Genomic DNA, 21,553 nt, shown 5'->3' with positions numbered 1-21,553 from the left:
TCTATGTCTACTGTTTACTATGACTTTTCTTTGCTGTCCCACTTCTCCCTGCAACCATGCACATGTTTCAATCTTGGGTCGACACAGGCAAGTGCTGCACATGTGTGTCTTCAATCCACCACCTTCCCTGCCTGATAATATCCTCTGACGTTTTTAATTTCAATCATGTCATTTATCTGATTTGTCACTTGTCATATATTTAAAAAATACAGTGCCTAATTCAAGGTCACAAATATCTGTTTCCTTCTAAAAGGAAAGTTTTTAGTGTAGCCTTTGCAAATAGGCCTTTGATATATTTTAAGTTCATTTCTGAATGCTGTGTGAAGTAGGGGGTCTAACTTCATTCTTTTGCATACAAATATCCGGTTGTCACAGCACCATTTGTTAAAAACTGTTCTTTCCCCATGAGCCTTAGCTCCTTTATCAAAAATTCTATAAACATGAGGGTTCATTTCTGGGCATTTAATTCTATCTAACTGATTAACAGTATTAGTTTGCTTATTGTACCTTTGCAGTGAGTTTTGAAATTTGGAAATGGAAATTATCCAATTTTGTCCAGTTCAAGATTTTTTGGCTATTGTGGGTTCATTGTGATTTCATGATTTTATGACCACCTTAGAAATTTCCTCAAAGAAAGCAAATTGAATTTTGATAGGGATTGCATTGAATATTTGGTTGGTTTGGGAAGTACCATCATCTTTACAATATTTAGCCTTCTGATCATGGAATGTCTTTCACCAGATGTCACTTTGAACAAGATGCCTGTGATTGTATGTTTGGGTTGGCTCAATAGTTTTACAACTCTGAAGTACTATTAGAGATATCATACTATCTTTAAAGTAATTGTTGATAATGTATTAAGAGTGCATAATATAAGTCTGGTATATACATGATTATCACTATACTTCCATTTGTAGTTTTTTCAGAACCTTTGATTCTTAGGCCAGGGACTGATTTCAGTGGGTTGAGTAAAATGTTCACATTTCACAACCTCTATAAATATTTATTTTATAATGTCAGCTTTAATTGCTTATTTGAAGAAATTGTGATTATCTTACATTTTAATAAATGGGCCATGGTTATGACATTTTCAGATACACTATATACTTAGAAAGACACACTTAATTTTTATTGTAATTCAAAAGATAAAATTCTCCTTTTTTTACATCCCTGACAGTTATTAGTCTGTACACAAATTTCCTATAAATCACTAATTTCTGAACAATTAATAAGCTACAAACTACTGAAAGCTCTTGACTAAAGTTTTCCCATTCTCATGCTTCTTCACTATAATTTTTATAAATGGTTTTAATTAGGATATTCTATGGAGTATTGAGCATTTTAGAAGGAAAGTAGAAAATTAGAAAAAAATAAACACAAATCATCTTAATCAGGAAAGTAGTTAAGATGTAGAAAAATATAGGAGGAAGATTAGTATGATAGAATACAAATACCATATTGGCATTAAAGTGAAGAAAATGTATTGGAAACTAAATTCTTTTTTATATTACCCTTGCATTCCTTTCCTGATATATTCACACTACAGTGAATGAATAGATGGCCATGTGTAGGAAAGTCACATTTTGATATTAATTTTAGTAATATTTTTTATATTTGGAGTTCTTATGAAATTTTTACTTAAAATTAACAATTTACTAGGTAATGCTCATGTAGTTCTAACACAATAATGAGACAAAATTTATTTGAACCTCAATGGATTTATAGAATTTTAAAGTTATACAGCAAGAACTGGGTATCACCAAAAGAGAGCACTGGTTAGCTGCTGCAGGACCATCTCATGGGCATTAGTTGCTTTGGTGAGTTCACCATAATGCAGGCCATGACCTTCAATCTTAGAAGTCTACAACCCAATCTTGCCCATGTGTCCCATAATCCATCCAAATTCAGGAGGTGAAATCACACTCATTATATCATAAAACTGAAAGACATAAAAAGAAGAAAAATTTATTAATTTTATAATGAGAAGTGAAAATATTATATAGGTCAGATATGTCTGTTAAGTAGGCTAATACCTCACTTTTCCTTCTAAGCAAGACAGGAGAAGCAAAACAATTAAGAGTTCTTGATAAACATTAAATCAAAATATAGAATACTGATAACCTACATCTAGCTTGGTATCTGATATATGTGACTACAAAATGAAGATTTATCTGTCAGGTGAACCAGATATTTCTGCCACCAAAATCATATTCCCCCTCCCCCCAAAATTGCTGGGATATCTACTTCTGTGATTCTTGCTGTTCTAGACTTCCATCATTGATCTATCAGTCACAATGTTCTCTCACTGACCCTTGACACATTCTTCTATCTTCAAAAAATTCGTGTTTAAATAACAAAATTCCTCTTGGCACCAAACTCTTACAATTCCTCAATCTTCCTCCTATCTCCAGACAAAAACATAGGTAGCAATTTTTCTAGACCACTTCCTATGTATTTAAATATTGACACACAGAGTAGTTGCAGTAATATAAAGTTTTAGATTTAGAGTTTATAATATCCATATATACATATAATATCCATATATATGTATATATACATCCTCTTCTACAGTTTGTTTTGACTCACTTAAAAAAGGTCTTAATTATGTTTTCCTTTCCTTTTTTACTTTTGAGAGAGGGTCTCAACATGTAGCTGTGCTGGAATTACAATTCTGTCCTACCACATTGAGCTCCCTTAATAACTTTTCTTCAGCAAAATTAACTTACCCCAATATTTCAACTGCCTCACAATATTACATTGTGTGACAGCATAATTTAACTTTAAATCATTCCTATTTAAAGGCATTTAGTATGACTGCAACTTTTATTCATTAAAAATAATGAAGTAAATTTGTTCATATGTAGGATTATTTGCATAAGTTCCATAAATGGAATGAGTCAAAATGTATACATAAAATTTATGATACTGGTAAAATACTTCAAAATTATATACTTTCATAGTATATAATTCACACAGTGTGCAGTTCACACTACCATTTCTAAGACTAGGGATTATGGAAAATTTTGATTATTGCAAATATGATTGGGCTAGTAGTGACGTCAACTAAGTTTATCACTATTGGCCATTTACTTTTTATCCTCTATGTACTGTCTGTTCTTTGACCATTTTTTAATCAGGTTGGGTTGTGTTAAAAGACAAGACTGTTTAATATATTCTTAGAACTAGTGAATTATTCATTATATATCTTTTAAATATAACCACACTGTTTATCAATTGCCTTTCTTCATAAAGACAATTATTTATGATGTCTTTCTTCATAAAGAAGTTTGAATGCTTTATAAACAAAAACCTTATGTGAAAAGTAATAGGCATAGAAACAAGGGAAACAATGTAAAAATGTATAAAGATTAGTAACCTCCTCCAACAAACACCATTCCAAGTCTGGGAAGGTCAATAGATGTAAAAACTGGAGCACATGCTTCACAGTTTTTCTATAACTACCATAAGCAAATATATTGACAAATATGTAAGGTTTCCTGTTTACTATTTAAAAATGAATTCATATAACATATTAGTAGGCTGGACATGGTAGCACAGGCCTATAATTGCAGTGCTCAGAAGGCTCTTAAAGTGAGTATAGTAAACCATTCTTCCCTCCATGTTTTAAACAGACCAAGCACCTCAAACAAAAAAATATGAAATTGATAAATCAAACTTGGTATTTATTATGCACTAACATAATTACAAGGGTGTATAAACATCTTAAGTAATTTATTCATCTTTAATCCTTTCTCATGATAAATTTCTAATTATTTTCATGCTCAAAGATTAATTATATTTTAATCTCTATGGAAGGTCTATGTAAAAGTTACATTAATCTCTGCAGTGGTTTTTATGAGGGTTTTTGTTGGCGGGGGGTGTTGTGGCAATGAGGAGCAAATCCAGGGCCCTGCACAAGCTAGGCAAGTGCTCTACCAATGAACTAATCACCTAATTCATGATACAGTGTTTATGTGTTTAAAAGTATTTAAATATTTTTATTTTTTAAAAGGCAAGATTGCTTTGATGTCTATTAGATTTAGATTGTCATGACTGATAAGGAAGATGTATCCAAACCAAGTCACATACTTTATAAAATTGTGGTTTTTTATGTAAGAAAAATTGATTTAAGCAAAGTTAATGTGGTAGCACATGTTTGCAATTCCAGCACTCAGGAGGCTGAGGCAGAAAGGATCACAAGTTCTAGGCTACATCGAGTTCCGGGCTACATGGTGATTCTCTGTCTCAAAAAACTGATGTAAGCAGTATTTTCATAAAATATTTTTCAATATGGTTATAGCTGGCTTTTACACATGATGAAAACTCAAAAAGTACAATTTATAAAGCAAAAGAATGTTTAACACATAGTAAAAAGGAAAATATTATTCCCTACTAGATTTGTACATAATATCAAGTAACTTACAAATTGCTTTGACTAACTAAAGTTACAGAATAATACAAAATATTCTCTACAAGCGAGGTTGGTCAGCACAGGCAAGGAAATTATTTGTCACATTAACTGATACTATGAAAGAAAAGTTTAATAACATATGATTATGAAGAAATATAAATGCATTAATTATCAAATAACTAAGCATAATTTTAAATGCTAAAAAATTAATATTCTTTAATTTCTAAAACAGCCTATAGTCCCCAGGGGAACAACAGAGAAAACACAAAAGCAAAGAAGAAAAAAATAATGTGAAAACAAATACATTGTGGCCAATGTATTGATGGAAAATATTCATTTATACCAATGAATGGCAATTTATATAGTCAATATGGATGAGTCAGAGAAATTTATTCCTCAAATAGAAAAAAATTAAAGTCCACAAAATATACTGAAGTAAAAGAAATGGTATCTATATTATAACACACTATGAGGAAATAGGACAAAAATGAAAAAGGGGACAGAAAGGAACATGATGAAGAAAGTGACTGCAAATAAATGTTAAAGAAAGATGATCTGTGACACAAACAGGGGTGGATTCCACCACTTGTTTATTCAGATCCCTGTACTTCTTTCTTCCCACCTTTTCTCTAAACAAGTGCTGGAGGTGGCCTTGTGTTTAGTACAGATCGGGAAATAATCCACAGTAGTTTATATGTGACAGGATGAAGATGGCTCTTTGTGTGGTTTTGGTTTTTGGCTTTTCCCCCACAGATTTAACTGTTGCTCTACAACCAGGAGCACCCAAGAGTAGACAAAATGTTGACTCCTCAGAGTCCACAGGATAGTCTCAAGGGCTGCAATGCCCTGGTAGGTCAACTTTCAAATTTTTCACAAAGCTCCTTGCATTCCCAGTGTGGCCTATGCCTCCACCAAGACCCAAGTGAAGACAGAAGGAATCTGACATATTGTGGAAAGCACAAGGGTTATGTGGCATACTGCTTTCCTCATGAATATGGAACCCTCACAGCAAGGTGACCGCTGCTTGGCTTCTGAACTGTCCCGCTATAAAGGTTCTGTTCCTTGAGTTGACCTGTCTGCAAGGAAACCCTTAAAGTGGTAGTCTAATTTATTCTCCAACTTCTTTAATTTCCACAGTGATTGATGTGCAGTGCAAGAGCTCAGGTTTAGCTCTTGCTAAAACAAATCCAGAGATTTGTTTTGTGCCAACTCACCCCCTTGACACACCACCTCCAAAAGTACTCCTCCACTACTCCCAACTCAACCTCCACACCCATCCCAAAGGCTTAAAACATGGAGAGGATATGGATTAACTAAGCATGACAGAGAAACTTGCTCCCTGGTGTGGAACTTAAGCTGCCCAACCTAGCTAGATACTCCTGTGTGCAGGCAAACCAAGATCCCAACTTGTAAGCCAATGCATTGGTGTGAACACACCAGTAGCCTTCTGGGGAGAGCCACCTATGAAACCCATCCCTTGTGGACCACCCATATGGGGCACAAATGAATGCCCAGGGTCCTGTGCAGGACAGCAGATGCCACTGGGAGGTCTTGGGTGCCCCACCTGAAATCCATGGCTTGTCCCAATCTGCAGGATGGTTCAGGTACTGCTGCAGCCCTGTGGGACCTGGCTGCTTTGACCCCAGTCTGTAGCCCTTGCACAAGGGAGTTTGCTGCCCTGGGAGAAGTGAAGTATCTGTAAGCAAGAGGCCCATGTTCTTTTCTAGGAGGTAGGCACAGCTACATAGAGGAATGTGCAAGGCCCCCACCCCCACTCCATGCATGGGATTAATTTCTGGTTAGTGGTCTGTGTACACTCATACCAATAAGTGAATCTAGAGAGAAGGAAGAAGGGGAGGGTCTGGTTACTCTTATAGATTTGCTCCCAAAGTGGCCAACAAGGTAATAAGCCCAGCTAAATGTGAGATAGGTGCGCTATAACTGGTGTTTTTCAGGCCCCAAAAAGAAAGAGAGGAAGGCAAGGTGGGAGTAGGGAAAGAAGTAACTGTCTATTGTCAAGCCACCATGTCATCCAGTGGAAACAGTGTCTGAAAAGTCTAGGTACCTGCCTTCTTCCAGGTGGCAGGCATGGGGGTGAACAAGGACAGACTGGGCTCAGTGGACTCCAGCCAAGCCAGAATTTCCCTGACCTGTTGTCAAAGGCCCAGAAGGGAGCCAACCTGCCAGCAGGTCCGTGGAGGAAGCAGGGGCTCTAGGGGTCCTGTAGAACACAGGCAGCAGCAGCAGCAGCAAGATTAATTAGCCCAGGGGGCAGAGTTTTTCCATCAGCCATTTTGGAGTGAACCCAAGGGAAGCCACAGGCCACTGGCTGCAGATATTGGACCCACTGGACCCACCGACTCTGGCATCCTCTATGAGAAGTTGTGGGGTGCCCCTGCCTGGGGGCCACACCACATCAATGCAAGAAGGCCTCTTTCCTCACCAGAAGCACAGGTTCAGAGAGGTCTGGGGGAGGACCCAATTTACATTTGGCAGTTCCACATAACTGCCAATGACAGTCACTGTGGGCAACCCAGGCCTGCCTTTTCTTTCCCAGAGGGTTCTCTAGCAGTGGAGCCAGAGTGGCTTTCCTTCTCGAAATGAGCATGGGTGAAGTGCCAATGAGAAGAGAGCTGTCCAACTTCACCCTCAGAAGGACCCCCCATCTCCTTTCAACTGCTGGGTTAACTCTAGCTCTTGTGCCCAGTTAGTTGCCCTCACCAGAAACACTTTCTACTTGTCAGTATGGCTCTGCAGATGCCAAATACAACCCTATTCCTGCACCTCCATACCATGGTGGTCTTCTATCCTTTTCAACTTAAAAAAAACTGTGGAGAAGGCAAAGACAGTAAGAACCCTGCCCCATTTGGACCGCCAAACTCACAGGACTAATGACCAAGGGACCAGAAGGCTGGAGACCCTGTAGGAATCCTATTTAGGCAACAACCTTCTATTGGCCCTCCCCATTTCCCTTGCCCCTTGCTCTTGCATGAAGGAAAAGACAAAGGACACATCTAGCTCACTATGACATAATGGGAGGATTCAAACCACAGATCTGCTTCACACAGTTCAAAGTGCAGGTTTGCTCATCATTTTTCTGTAGGACCGTGCTTCCTGGGGATTCAGCTGAAGACCACACCTTGAGTTGACCCAAACAAGCAGCCAGAAAAAGCCAGCCCACCCTGTAGCCACAGGGTGGACATTCTGTGAGGAATGTCCCTCACAGAAGGTACTAAGCAGCTCGCTCAAGTTTGACTTTGCATGGGCAGGCCTGGCTTTTACTAGAGCATTGGGAAGACCATCACACACCTAAGAGATTCCTGGCTTCTCTGCAGAAGACTTCCTCTTTCCTATTTACCTAGTATAATGCAGGAGGTAGAGGAGAAGCAAAAGCAGGAGTAGAGGAAGCATGAGGAGAAGGATGAGGAGGATGAAGAGGAAGAAGATGATGCTAGGCAGATGTTTCATGGATCTAGGTCTGGGACTCTTTACTGGGTGGTAACTTACACAAGGAGTGAGAAGGCAACACAAGCTGCCTCCTCTGTGGGTAAAAGTCACAGCATCAAGAAGACTCTTGTCAATGAGAACCCCCTTTAGTTAGAGTTCAAAGATCTGATCAACCCCCACAGATGGAAAAAAATGTGCCTGACTCTTGCCCTTGCTATGCCATCAGCACACTCCAATGGCCAGAGATCTTTATGACCCCAAGGCCAACTATAAGTTTTAGTGTAATTTTAAAAATGCAAAGGTCACAAAACTAACAACCTTCAGTTGTACATTCTATATCACCTCTTTCAGATTCATAATCGACCAGATGGAATTATGCTATACTGAGATGTCAATGTACACTACCATTTTGGTATTTGATATGAACAAATTTAGACAAATAGCAGGCACAGAAACAACAAAACAGTTGTAATTCTTAAAGCAGAGGAAGGAAATAAGAGTAAAATTTCCTGAGGCCATAACAGATAAGCAGATTTTTTAATAAATTAAGTCTGTGAGGTAGGCAAGGTTAAGATGTTAGGGAGCCAAATACACAAAGAAATGGAAATGAACTAATAACAAGTTCAAGAAAATCCTAGTGGCATACAAGATACAATAAAAAGCTTATGTATAGACAAGGTTTGAGTAAAAGACATGCCATATAGAATCTTTTAAGCCATGCTAAGACTTTATCATAGAAAGCAGGAAATCATGAAAGAATTTTAAGTAAGGAAACAATATAGTTAGATATTTATTTAAGAGATCATTATAAAGGTTATACCAGGAGTCAATAGGCAGTAGGGTGGGCAGGAGAGCACTTAGAAAAGTATTGTTATATTTAGGACAGTAACAGTGAAGGTCTAAACCAGGTATAGGAAAAGCTCAGAGAATGGAAAAGAAATGACAAATTCATGAGATATGTTGAAGGAACGTTCATTATGACTTCAAGAGAGATTAAAAAATAGAGGTGAGAGAGAGGAGAAACATGACATGAGGCCCTAGTGTCAGAATACAGAAGAGATTATGTCAATACTGGTAGGGTGATGAATAATTCAATTTTGGCCATGTTCAGTTGAGGTGTTGATAAGACATTCACAGAGGCATCAGAGGACCTGAGTCTGCAGCTGGGCATGAAGTCTTGGACTTCAGATACAAACTTAGGAGTTATCTGCATATTAACTCAGGACAGTAGTTGAGATTGCCAAACAAGAGTATTAAAGCAGAAATAAGCCAAGCATGGCACACACCTGTAATCTCAGCACTCAAGAGGTTTAGGCAGGAGGATCATAAGTTCAAGGCCAGGCTGGGCTACATAGTGTGACCCTGTCTCAAAAGTAATAAGTAAGGAGATTTATAATCCACAAAATTCAAGGATCTAAGAAAAGGAGCAGTATTCACACAATAGGTAGTGAAAAACAATGTTCAGATATCTAAAAAGAGAATTAGAAGAGGATATTATAGAAGAGAGAATTTAAATGTTATAAAAGGGTCCACTGAGATAAGGAGTGAAATCTACTCATTGGATTTGAAAATTAGAGCAATGGTAACCTCCACCACTAAGCATGATGTACAAGTCATTCTCACAAATCTCTGCATTTCTACTTAAAACTTACCATAATTTTTACTCATTCTTGCCTTCCTTCTTCTGGGCCAATGTTTTAAAATCCTACCTGGCTCTCTTTCTTAAATATTTTAGTGCCTATTTTACTGTACTATGATAAAATTCAAATAAATTTTTTAAATGAGATATTCAAAGAAAGCAATTTAAAATGAAATAAGATATTTCAATATGTAAAAGTGGAACAGTAAAGTATGTCTGTATATTTACACAGAGAATGCCTATAAATGTAGCAGCTACAAATGCTGACTGATGCAAATGTGCTATTACTGGTATTTCAAATACCCAACAACATCATTTGGGTAGATGATATAACTTTTCGAAATGAAAAATATTCTTGGTTAGACTGTGAACAAAATGTTAAGGTCTTGGTTTACATCATAGTTGCATTCCTGGAAAAGTCAGGGTACATTTAAAAACTTGTCTGTATACAAAATGGAGTTAATATGAACAGGTTCTTCATATATAGGTAAGCATACAATAGAATATTCAAAAGTTGTGTGGGATGTAGAAAAATTCTTCATTGTGCAAGATGTCCTGCTTATTGCAGGACATTTTAGCAACACTGATCTTGCCCACAATATGCCAGGAAATCCACCAATTGCTATGATGATCTTGAACACTTTTCACAAACTTTAAAACCATCCCCTCAAGATTATATCACCTCCACTGAGAACCACTACCACAGTGTCATCCAAATAAGAAAATAAGTCCTTCTCTTGGAACTTCTCTTGAAACCCCATCTAACAAGCAGGCCTATTTCTTTTCTGTCCCAGTTTATTAATTCTTTTATCTCTTATATCATCAGTCTCTTCCTCTTATTATTTTCAGCAAATAAACTTGAACAAGTTTCTGCCATTATTTTTTATATTCCCTTGGCTCGAAATCCTTTTACAGTCATCATTCAATGTTTTTATCAACCAAGTTTTATCTTTCCTTCTCATGTAAATATCTCCTATGAGTGGTATGCACAAGCTCGCCTCAATTTGGCATCTCCTAATTACTCTTTGCAAACTGGTTTCTGTTCTAACACTGAAACCATTCATGCTACACTTATCAGGGAAGTTAATTTACAAATGTACATTTTTCAATGTTGAATTCTCTATTATATAAGACATTGCTGCTCACTGCATTTTTAAAAAATCAGAGCATCAAACTTCCATTTTCTCCCCTCATCCTATTTCTGCTTTACCTATTCACCTCTCTCAAGATAATCTTTAAATATTGGTGGTCCCCAATATTTTCTCAACTCATAATTTTTTCTATATGTATTCTCTATTAGAGTATCTAACTTATTCTCCTAGTTTTAACCATCGTCTTTATACAAATTGTTTCTTAATCTATTTACCTAGTCAAAACGTTTCTTGAAATCTGAGATCTTTACCTACCTGTCAGGAATTCCCACCTAGCTATCTTACTGAAAATATCGATATCCTGTTCCTTCTCTTATATTCTGTATTTTAGATATTGATTTCACATAATTCTTTAGTCAAAAACTTGAGAATCATTCCCTATTATTCTGTCTTCCTTAAAAGTCCCATCTGTGGATTATCATTTGGCAAATCAATTTGGCTAGGCTGGAGTCCTCAATTATTCAATCACTGATCTAGGCATTGCTGAGAAATTATTTTGTAGATGTGATTAACATCTATAATCAGCTCGCTTTAAGTAAAGGAGATTCTCCTAGATAATCTAGGTCAATCTGATTCAATCAGTTGATAAGCTTTAAGAACAGAGGTAAGACTTCCCTGAATAAAATTCTACTTGTGAGTGTCAGTTTTAGCCTATGCCTGACAGTTTCAACCAGTCCTTTCTAAGAGCCTACTCTATGAATTTCAGACTTATCTAACCAACCCCAATAAGCCAATATATTGCAATAAAATTTCTTAATATATACCTCTACTGGTTCTGCTTCTGTTTAAACCATCTAATTATTTTCATAAACCTTTCCAAATCCACTTCTCTGTGCTTCCTCCCAACTACCATTGGCTAAACTCAAGCCTTTACCAATTCCTGTGAGAATTTTCACACAGCATCTTTTTTTTAACACAGCTCCTTCAACTATCTTATTACCCCAATCTTCTTCTACACTATCCTTCACATGGACACTAGAAAGAGCTATATAAAGCATAAATGTGATACAATAGAGAAAAGACAGCCTCTTCAACAAATGTTGCTGGGAAAATTGGATATGTGCCTGCAGAAAACTGAAACTAGATCCATGTTTGTCACCCTGCACAAGCATCAACTCCAAGTGGATTAAGGACCATAATATCAGACTTGAAACCTTGAAGCTAGCATAGGAAAGAGCAGGGGATACAATGGAAGCAAAAGGTATAGGCAAGGACTTCCTCAGTAGAACACAAATGGCTCAGAATCTAAGAGAAAGGATCGACAAATGGAACTACATGAAATTAAAAAGCTTCTTTACAACAAAAGAAATGGTCTCTAAATTAAAGAGGCCACCCACAGAATGGGAGAAAATCTTTGCTAGCTATACATCAGACAAAGAACTGATAACCAGAATATACAGGGAGCTCAAAAACCTAAATTCCCCAAAAATCAATGACCCAATAAAGAAATTGCCAACTGAACTGAACAGAACTTTTTCTAAAGTCCAAATGGTTAAAAAATACATGAAAAAATGCTCACCATCCCTGGCCATAAAGGAAATGCTAATCAAAACCACACTAAGATTTCACCTCACTCCTGTTAGAATAGCAACAAATGTTGGTGAGGATGCCGGGAAAAAGGAACCCTCATATACTGCTAGTGGGAATGTAAACTAGTACAACCTCTATGGAAAACAATATGGAGTCTCCTTAAAAAACTAAAAATAGATCTGCCATACGATCCAGCAATACCACTCCTAGGGATATACTTGAAGGAATGTGAGTTAGGTTACTCCAGAGGCACCTGCACACCCATGTTTATTGCAGCACTACTCACAATAGCTAAGCTATGGAAACAGCCAAGATGCCCCACTACTGACGAATGGATTAAGAAAATATGGTATTTATACACAATGGAATTTTACTCAGCCACAAAGAAGAATGAAATTTTGTCATTCACAGGTAAATGGATGGAATTAGAGAACATCATCTTAAGTGATGTTAGTCGGGTTTAGAAAACCAAAAGCCGCACATTCTCCCTTATATGCAGATTATAGACCTAAAACAAATGCAGCAATATTATGGGACATGGGTCACAATAAGGATGATTATACAGGGTATCAAGTTATGACTAGCTGCTATAATGGAATCTATGGCAGACAGAATAATGGCCACTCAAAGATATTCACACCATAACTCCCAGGACCTGTGACTAATGTTGCTTTACAAGGGAAAAGGAACTTTGCCAATTTGATTAGGATAAGAATTTTGAGAGAGAAGAGCTTACTCTGCATTAGCTAGGTTAGCATACTCTAATTACATATATACTTTAGAAACAGAAGACCTTTCCCAAGCTGAGTCAGAAAGAGATATGATGAAAAAAAGAAAATGGGAAAATTCTAAGTGTGAAATAGACTCATCTTGTTGTTGGCTTTGAAGATTATGAAAGGGAACCACAAATCAAGGAATGCAGGTAGCCTTTAGAAGCTGGAAACAGCAGTCAGCTGATATCCAGTAAGAAAACAGGAATCTCAAACAACTTCAAGGAATTGAATACTGCCAACAACTGAAAGCAGGACATAGATTGTTCCCGTACAGCCTTGGAAAGAAATGCAGCTGGCTAACATTTTGATTGTTTTAGTCTGACAAGACTTACACTGTACTTCTGACCTATAGCATTATAAGAAAATAAATGAGTTGTTTTGAGTCATTAAATTTGTAATAAATTTCTTATGGTAGCAACAGAAAACCAATAAAGAATGCATGCAATCTGTGTATAACATAATGCATTGTAAGCTGTTGAATAATAGGGGAGCAGGGAAATAGAGAAAGAATAAGTAATCTGATTAAAGCATGATGTATACATGTCTGAAATACCAAGGCAAAACCCCCTTGAACTATCAATATAACACTTTAAAAATGAAGGACAGGATAGTAAAACAGGTCCTTTCCAGGGGTGGGTGCCAGTAGGAGGAGCTGGGAACAAGTAGAGGGTGAAGGAGGGCGAATATGCTGGATATATTTTCTGTTCACATATGAAAATGTTGAAATTGTTCTAAGAATGGGGAAGGGGTGATGAGGGAGAATAATAGAAGGGGTGAATCATAAGCACATGTAAATATCACAGTGCACTCCCCTGTACAACTATTATATGCTAATAAAAACATATTTTTTAAAAAAGAGTGCATGCAAGAAAATCTGGTGTAGTTCTCAAGAGACAAAGGACCTAGATGATATGGCAGCAGGTCAGGAAATAAAGATTACTAGGAAAGGAACTTAATATTTACCTTCTAAAAATGATCAATCTAGGGCTAGTGGAATGGCTCAAATGGTAGAGTGCCTGCCTAGTGAGCATAAGGCCCTTAGTTCAAGCCCCAGTACCACAAAAAAAAAAAAAGAATGAAGTATTATGGTATCTAAAAGTTACTTCTAAATGGTTCAGCAAAAAAGAAATGTGACTATGTATATGTATGTATGTATATATTCAGAAACAGAGAAAACCACATATGTAGAATGTAAACAATTAATGAATCTACATGAAAGATATCTTTTGTTTTTTTTGTAGGGTTTAAATTTTTAAAAAATTAGTGAAGAAAAAATAATGCTTGGATACATAAAGCTTATCCTTACTGCTAATTATAAATTTTACTGGTAAATTCAGAAACAAGTCAATACATTTCCTTTGTTAGCAGAAGATTTTCTGAAAAATACAAGAAAGATTTAAAAAGTGAGTAAGTAAAGGAACTGAAAAAGATATGCCATCCAAACAAATGAAAGCTGGTTTAACTACATTAATAGCAAATGAAATGAATTTTAAATGAAAAAAGATAAAAGAGTCACTAAAAATGATAAAAGATATATCTATTCTAGACTTTGGTAGGGCTATACAACATCTAAACATAAATAACAAGTTTAATGAACATTTGTAGAGCCCTACATACAACAATTAAAACACAAACTTTTTTTTCAGGCACATGTGAAACACTAAATTAACATAAGGCACACATTTCGACAAATACTACATAACTAGTGTCATATAAACAGTGTCTTCACTCTGTGAAAATAAAGGGGAAATAGTAACAAAATGTTAAGATAAAAAGATCCATATACCTATGCCTCAGTTTCTAAATACCATCTCCCAGTATCAGAGTCCACAGAGAAATGATCAATGAGATGGAAAATACAAATGAGCCTGAAAGGAAGGAAAAGAAATGCTAAAGTAAGTCAAAATATCTATCAAAGAATGATAGGACATGTCAAAAGGATAGAGAAGACAATTTAAATGGGCAGCCACTGGCTAAATGTGGGACATTTTAAACATTAAAATAAATAATGATACCAAAAGGCTCTTTATGTAAATAAAAATCCAGGTGTCCAAATATAAGAAGTAAATGGAGAGAAAAGCTTTCCCTTCAAGTAGAATTTGAACTAGTGAATGCAGTGAAAATGATGGAGCTTGAAAATGATCATTTTGTACTCATCATAGTAATAACTGATTTAGTAAAAAATTATCAATGGAGCCGGGTGACATTGATAATGTCACCTATAATCCTAGCTACTTGGAAAGCTGAGATCAGGGGGATCATGATTTGAGGCCAGCCCAGGCAAATAGTTTGTGAGACCTCATCTCCAAAACAACCAAAGCAAAATGAACTGAGGTGTGGCTCAAGTGGTAGAGTGCCTGCTTTGCAAGCATAAAGCTCTGAGTTTAAACCCTAGTCCTACCAAAAAAAAAATTATAAATCAATGTAAAAGCTAGTAGAAATAGTTTGATAAGGAACAGGATATTTACACAGTCTCAAAGTATTCCCAGAAAAACTGTTAACTACAAAGAGAAAAAAGTGGGTTAATCTATGAAGCCCACCATTTCAGACAAGTAATCAAAGTTAACATGACTCCTAAGGGGTCAAATCAGCATCATGAGCCACCAGTGTCACCCTGAAAATTATTCAATATGACTTCGACTTCTGTGGTATTCCTACCAACATGCATAATCAAAATATAATCATGAAGAAATGGTACACAAACATAAACTGAGGAATCTTCTACAAAACAATTTTTTATTTAAAAAAACTGTCAATATCATGCAAGAAAATGTCAGGGAACTTTCCAGATTAACAACAGGAAGGATATGAAAACTAAATTTAATGCATCATCCTGGATTTCAACTTCAACCAAAAAAAGAAAAGAGCTCTAAAAGCCATTATTGTAACAACAGATGAATTTGGAATATGACACAGATAATATTGGAATAATGTAAAATTTCTTGACTTTGACATAGTATTGAGGTTATGTGAAAGAAAAACATCATTCTGAGAAAATACATAATGAAGTATTAAAGAGGTAAAGGGAAAAATACCTGAAAATTACTGTCAAAGGGGAGAGAGAATAAAGGAGAGAAAAAGAGAATGTAAAGATAATCCAGAGTACAGGATACCTAAGGGAGCTCGTTGTAATATTCACATAGACTTTTTAAGTGTAGAAATATATCAAAAAGTTTAAAAACATGAGCATAAAATCAGCTGTAATGCCATCAATAACAGTGCTTTGTATATATATTTAAAGAAAGAAAAAGTTTTATAGTGCCAAGTTCTTTTGGGATGAGCAGCCAGTATAAAATTTTGGTTTTGGCTGCAAAAGGATTAAAAAATATTTTAAAGCAGAAAAAAAGATGCAATTGAGCTATAATTGTGTTAATGACTTCATACTATGACTTTTTAAAAAGGAGGCCTATATGTTTGAAATTTAAAAAACAAATAATTTATAGGTGAAAGAAAAAAATCATAAGAGGAATTAAAAAGTTATAAATATTTAATAATAATAACACTACATAGAAATCTGTGAAATTCTTCTAACATGATAGAAGAAATTTTATAGTCATAACTTCTTATTTTAGAAAAGAGAAATTAATGAACTAAAGTTCAATTCAAGAAATTAGGAAAAAACTAGAAGAGAAATAAAAACAAGTTATTAAAATAGGCATGCTTGGTGGCACACACCTGTAATCTCAACTACTTGGGAGGCAGAGGCAAATTCGAGGGCAACCTGGGCAAAGATAGTGAGGCACTATCTCACAAAAAAAACCCAAAAGGGCTGTGGGCGTGGCTCGAGGGGTAAAGTATTTGACTAGCATGCATAAAACCCTGGGTTCGATCTCCAGTACTGCAAAAAAAAATAATAGAAAATTGATTATTGCAATTTATGTAATTCATCACACTGTCATATTAATGGAGGAAAAACATATGATCATGGAAATAGATACAAAGCATTTGGTGTAAAAACTTCATACCCACTCATAATAAAAATTCTCAGCAAACTAGGAATACAAAACCTAAAAGAGAAAATCTATTAAAAAGGTGAAAACTTGTAAAATTTAAGATCAAAACAAGGAATCCCTACCACTGCTTTTATATCTCCTTTTACTGAAGATCCCAGTTAGCACAGTAAGACAAGTTTATATATATATACATGTATCTGTATATATATATACAGATATATATATACACATATATATATCTGTATATATATGTATATATCCTGTAAATATATATATAGGAAAGGAAGAAACTATTACTCAGAATATAATTAATAGATAATCCAAGAAAACCTATAAATTATTAGAACAAATACAATTCAGAAAGGTTTCAGTATATAAAATCAATATATAAAAACTATGTTCCCATTTACCAGCAGCAATTAGAAAATGTGGTTAAAAAGATGCATTTTACAATACCATCAGAAGCTAGCTATAAGGTAACTGGAAGTAAATCTAAAAAAACACCTTGCAGATTACACTATTTTAAGGTGCATATGTTTTCATCTAATAAAAAATAGTTTCAATTTTATCATTGGTGGTATCTTTTTGGGTTTTGTTTAGCTAGTTATTTTTAATAAGTCAAAATCAATTCTTATTCTTCCTCTTATTATACATTTTCAGTAAGGAGAGTACCTTTAAAATCAAAACTTCCAGGTGGAGAACATCAGAACAAGTAGAGTAGCATTGTAAATAATCTTCATTGTCTTCATTGGATGAACTATTTTACAAATGCACCAAGGATATGGAGTCATACTGTAATCCCTCAAAGACTGAAAAATAGTAAGATAAGATGAAGTCATTTGTTCTGTTACAGTCCATCTCTTTTTTAACTGGTCACTTCAATTACTTATGCTCCACTCTGCCCCCATTTCAATGACATATTCTTATTAAGCAGTCATATACATGGTATTAGAAAGTGTGCATTGCATAGCAGTGTTGAGCATAGTCTCTGGAACCAAACATTCGAGTTCAAATTCCAGCTCAGCCACTTAGTATCTACAACTTGTGGTAAGTTTTAAACTTCCCTTGGCCTATACTAACCTCCCTAGTGAAGTTGTTGTGATTAAATAAATTTACATATGAAGTTCTTTAGACATAAAAAATCTTCAGTATATATTGACTATTAAAATTTCAGTGATTAGAATCACTAGGGAGAAATCATGTAGCTCCTGCACTTTTTGTCCTAAATAATCTTTATTTTTTTCTGAGCACTGCTCTCCCTATAGCCTGCACCATTACACCTTATTATCCCTTGAGACAGAGGTAAAAATGAGGGAACTGAGGCTCTGTGGAATGACAAGTGAAGTGTGCACTATCACCAAACCAGATATCTAGAACCTCCATGGTTGCCAGTGTTATTTTCTCATTCACTGACTTATACTCAAATATATTTTTCACTCCTGCTTTGTACCAGTCACTATGCTTTGGTCATTCATCCCCTACAATTTCAAGAACAATGACTACCCATTGAAAGGGCTCCATAAAGGTTTATTGTACTGATGAAAAAATGATGGCTCTCTCCCTTTGGATTATAAATATCTATGAGACTTGGGTCAAATTTTATTTTATTTTTTGTATTCTGTAAAGTTTATTTAAATAGGATATTGCTTTTCTGATAGTAAGAACTAGATTCCTAAAGAACAAATAATATCACTTGCTTGAAAATCACCTATGGTTCCCACTGCTTATGGAATAAATTGCATACTACTTGGCCTAACATTCAAGGCCCTACAACCTCTATGGTGACTTCCTACTCTTCATAGATTCAAAATCATTGCCAAGCTGTTCCCTGGACAATCCTGCCTTGGGCTTTTTTTTTTCTGAAAACGTTAGGCCTAAAAAGCATTCCATCTTCCTCTACATGGCAGTTTGTCACTCATCCTTGAAGGCCCACCCAAAGTTCCTCCTTCCACTTAGATGGCTCATGCTTATTATCAGGCTGGGTGCTTTGGCCCATCCTCCAGGCTTCCAGGATTTGTTGAACAAGCAAATGTTATGGCACTTGGGTTTTACTATCATATTGTAATATTTTTTTAACTTATCAAACTCTCACATTACGCAGAAAGGCACATATTTCTGTAGGCTCACCCTGTAATTCCTTGTGTTGGCACAGTACTGGGCACAAGCATTAGGCCTTCAAATTCATTTTTGTTGTTGAACTAAGCATTTTTTAAACTGAAATTTTTCAAATATACACACAACTAGAGCGAACAGTATGTTAAATCCCCACATATATATCACCAGTTTTAACTTATTAACTTATATTTTGTTTATAAGCCCCCACCTTGGCCCCACTCAATTACTTTCAAACAAACCAAAACATTTAAGTCTATTTAAAAAAAAAAAAAAGAACAATTATCACATCGAAAATATTTAAAAGAATTACCAAATGTCATTAAAAATCTATCATTTTACCCAAGCATATCTTGTCAAAGAGCTATTTAATGTCTGCATGTTTTGAAATTGTGGGGGGAAAAAAACAGAGAAAGGGGCAAGGGGATACGGGAAAATGAATAATGAGTTTCAGAGAGCCTGGATGTCCCAGATGAGAAAGAAAAAGAAGGAAAGAATCTGACCTGGTAACGCTGGAAAAATTCTGTTTCACTTCTCCGGAGGAGGGAGCGACTTCAGGCCGGCTGCCACGGGAGGAGGTGCGGAGGGGGGAGTGGTACTACTGCCGTTGGGAGTTCCTTCTGGATAATCCCACCGCGGAGCGAGAAGGCAGCGTTTTTTCGGAGGTTTGGCTTCCCGCGTGTTTCCCGGTGGGAGAGTGGATCTCCCGGAGGCACAAGGTTGGTCCCCCATAAGTATGATAGGACCAGGGAGTCAGTTTTTTCCGGTGGGCCCTAGCAAGGCTGAGAGATCTGAGATGGCGGCGGATCCCCTCCAGGCGCCGAGCTGGCTTCCTCCTGGTTTAGCTGTTACCGTATTTCCTGTATCCTGAGACGTAGATCCCCTCTCCGCCTCCACGGTGCCCGCCCCGCTCCATACCCCATCCCGTTTTAACCTTTCTTCAAGGATGGCATGTAAAAAAAACCAATACGGTAGGTTTAGTAGAAAGCTTTTCATAGCGCCCGGCCGATCCAGTGTAACTAAATCTGCAGAGTTTCAGACAACCTGTGCCTCTAAATTGTCAGCTCCCGGTATTTTAGGAATATTTGTGTAGAAGGGTCGCGCTGGCTGGTGGAAACCAAAGAAATGAAGAGCTTCACAATGCAGTTACACATGCATGCACACACACATTCATGTATAGAGCCATGAAACTATGTACAACCATTTAAAAAGCAACATACAAACATGTTGACTACTCAACTAAAGTGCAAAATAGCAAACTGACTACGGAAATTGAATGTAGAAAATAAATTCACATGTCATAAAAGCCAAAATCACTTTTTCTTTATATGTTAATATGTAATCTTTCAAAAATTACAAATTTATTAAATTTTCAAAATTTACCCTTTTTTTCCCTCACGTTTCAGCATCTTGGAACTCTCCGAAACCGGACAGCTGATGACATTCTGTACCTTAATTGGCAGCATTGTTTTCTTTCTTAGAGCTATGGAACATGGCTCACCTTACTATCAGTACAGCCTTACATTTACATGGTATATGCTAAGTAGCCAGAAAAAAAAAGTAACCGCAAAAAGCTGCTGTGTGTCTTAGAAGAAAAGGATTCTGAATTTCTTAGATCTTCATCATTAAAATAGCCTTAATATCTATGCCCTTTTGGCTACGGACAAACTGGAACGCACTTTTGTAGTACCATCTTCAATGTTTTTAATATAGAGTTCAATCGTTAATGCCAAAAGAGAACTAGCTTTTAATAAGCTACACTGTTTACAAGCTCTGTGGTCTTTAATTAATTAAATTCTTGGAATTTTGGGTTCCAGAGCATCATTTCTTCTATAAAAAGCTGTTACCATAATTAGAGATAATACATGTAAGGCACTTACTACCATAATTACCTCTCATCACCATCACTACCTTTCTCCAAGTACCCAGAACAGCCCTTTACATAAATTGGGTACTCTTTAAATGGGAAATAAATGACACTATGCTTTTGTATCAGATGCTACTAATAAAGACAGAAAAATCCCGGGCAGTAGTAGCTTAATTTTTTTTAAAAATGGGAAGGAATATTGAAAGAACACTGTAGAGCCAGAACAGTTGGGACTACACATACTACGGGAATCAGCAACATAAAGATGATAGTTTAAGTCATGAATATGGATATCACCAAGAAAAAAATGTAGAGAAAAGAAAACAAAATCTTGAATAGTTAATGACAGAAGAGAAGGCTGCAGCAAAGGCTGAGAAAAAGTGACCAAAGTCAGAGAAGAGGACTCTAGTTCAGGATTTCTTAAGTTTGGTTTTATTGACATTTGAGAATAGATCATCTTTTATGGTGGTGGCCTGTCCAATACATTGTAGGACATTTAGCAATATCAGTAGCTCTCCCTACCCCTTCAGTTGTGATAACCAAAAATATCTACAGTTGTCTTCAGAATGAACAAATCCACCACCCCCCATTCAAAACAATTGGTCTATCCCCAATCCAGAATTGTTCTTTTTCATCTCAGTGAATGTTATGCTCTCCACTCAGTTACACA

General features: G+C 36.1%; 1 protein-coding gene across 3 annotated transcripts; it reads right to left on the bottom strand.

Annotated features, from left to right (window-relative positions):
• Positions 1–1,107: 1,107 nt before the first annotated feature.
• Positions 1,108–19,874, bottom strand: Nbdy (negative regulator of P-body association). 3 transcript variants are annotated; one of them, XR_012444199.1, is made up of 3 exons: positions 19,520–19,872; positions 17,577–17,713; positions 1,108–1,939 (listed from the first exon to the last, which is right to left on the bottom strand). XR_012444199.1 is itself a non-coding variant. In XM_074062516.1 (2 exons), exon 1 carries the CDS (start codon positions 19,746–19,748, stop codon positions 19,545–19,547), a length of 204 nt encoding a protein of 67 aa, XP_073918617.1. In that variant the 5' UTR covers positions 19,749–19,874; the 3' UTR covers positions 1,108–1,939; positions 19,520–19,544. The 3 variants fall into 3 exon arrangements, 1 of the variants encoding a protein (XP_073918617.1); XR_012444200.1 differs by lacking the exon at positions 1,108–1,939 and adding an exon at positions 16,646–16,789; XM_074062516.1 differs by lacking the exon at positions 17,577–17,713 and having other exon boundaries at positions 19,520–19,874.
• Between the last annotated feature and the right edge of the window lie 1,679 nt (positions 19,875–21,553).

Source organism: Castor canadensis, chromosome X (genome assembly GCF_047511655.1).
Source record: "Castor canadensis chromosome X, mCasCan1.hap1v2, whole genome shotgun sequence".
In the NCBI taxonomy this organism is placed as follows: Eukaryota; Metazoa; Chordata; class Mammalia; order Rodentia; family Castoridae; genus Castor; species Castor canadensis.
The sequence above is the reverse complement of the archived record's forward strand: the minus strand, read 5'-3'. Positions and strand labels throughout refer to the sequence as shown.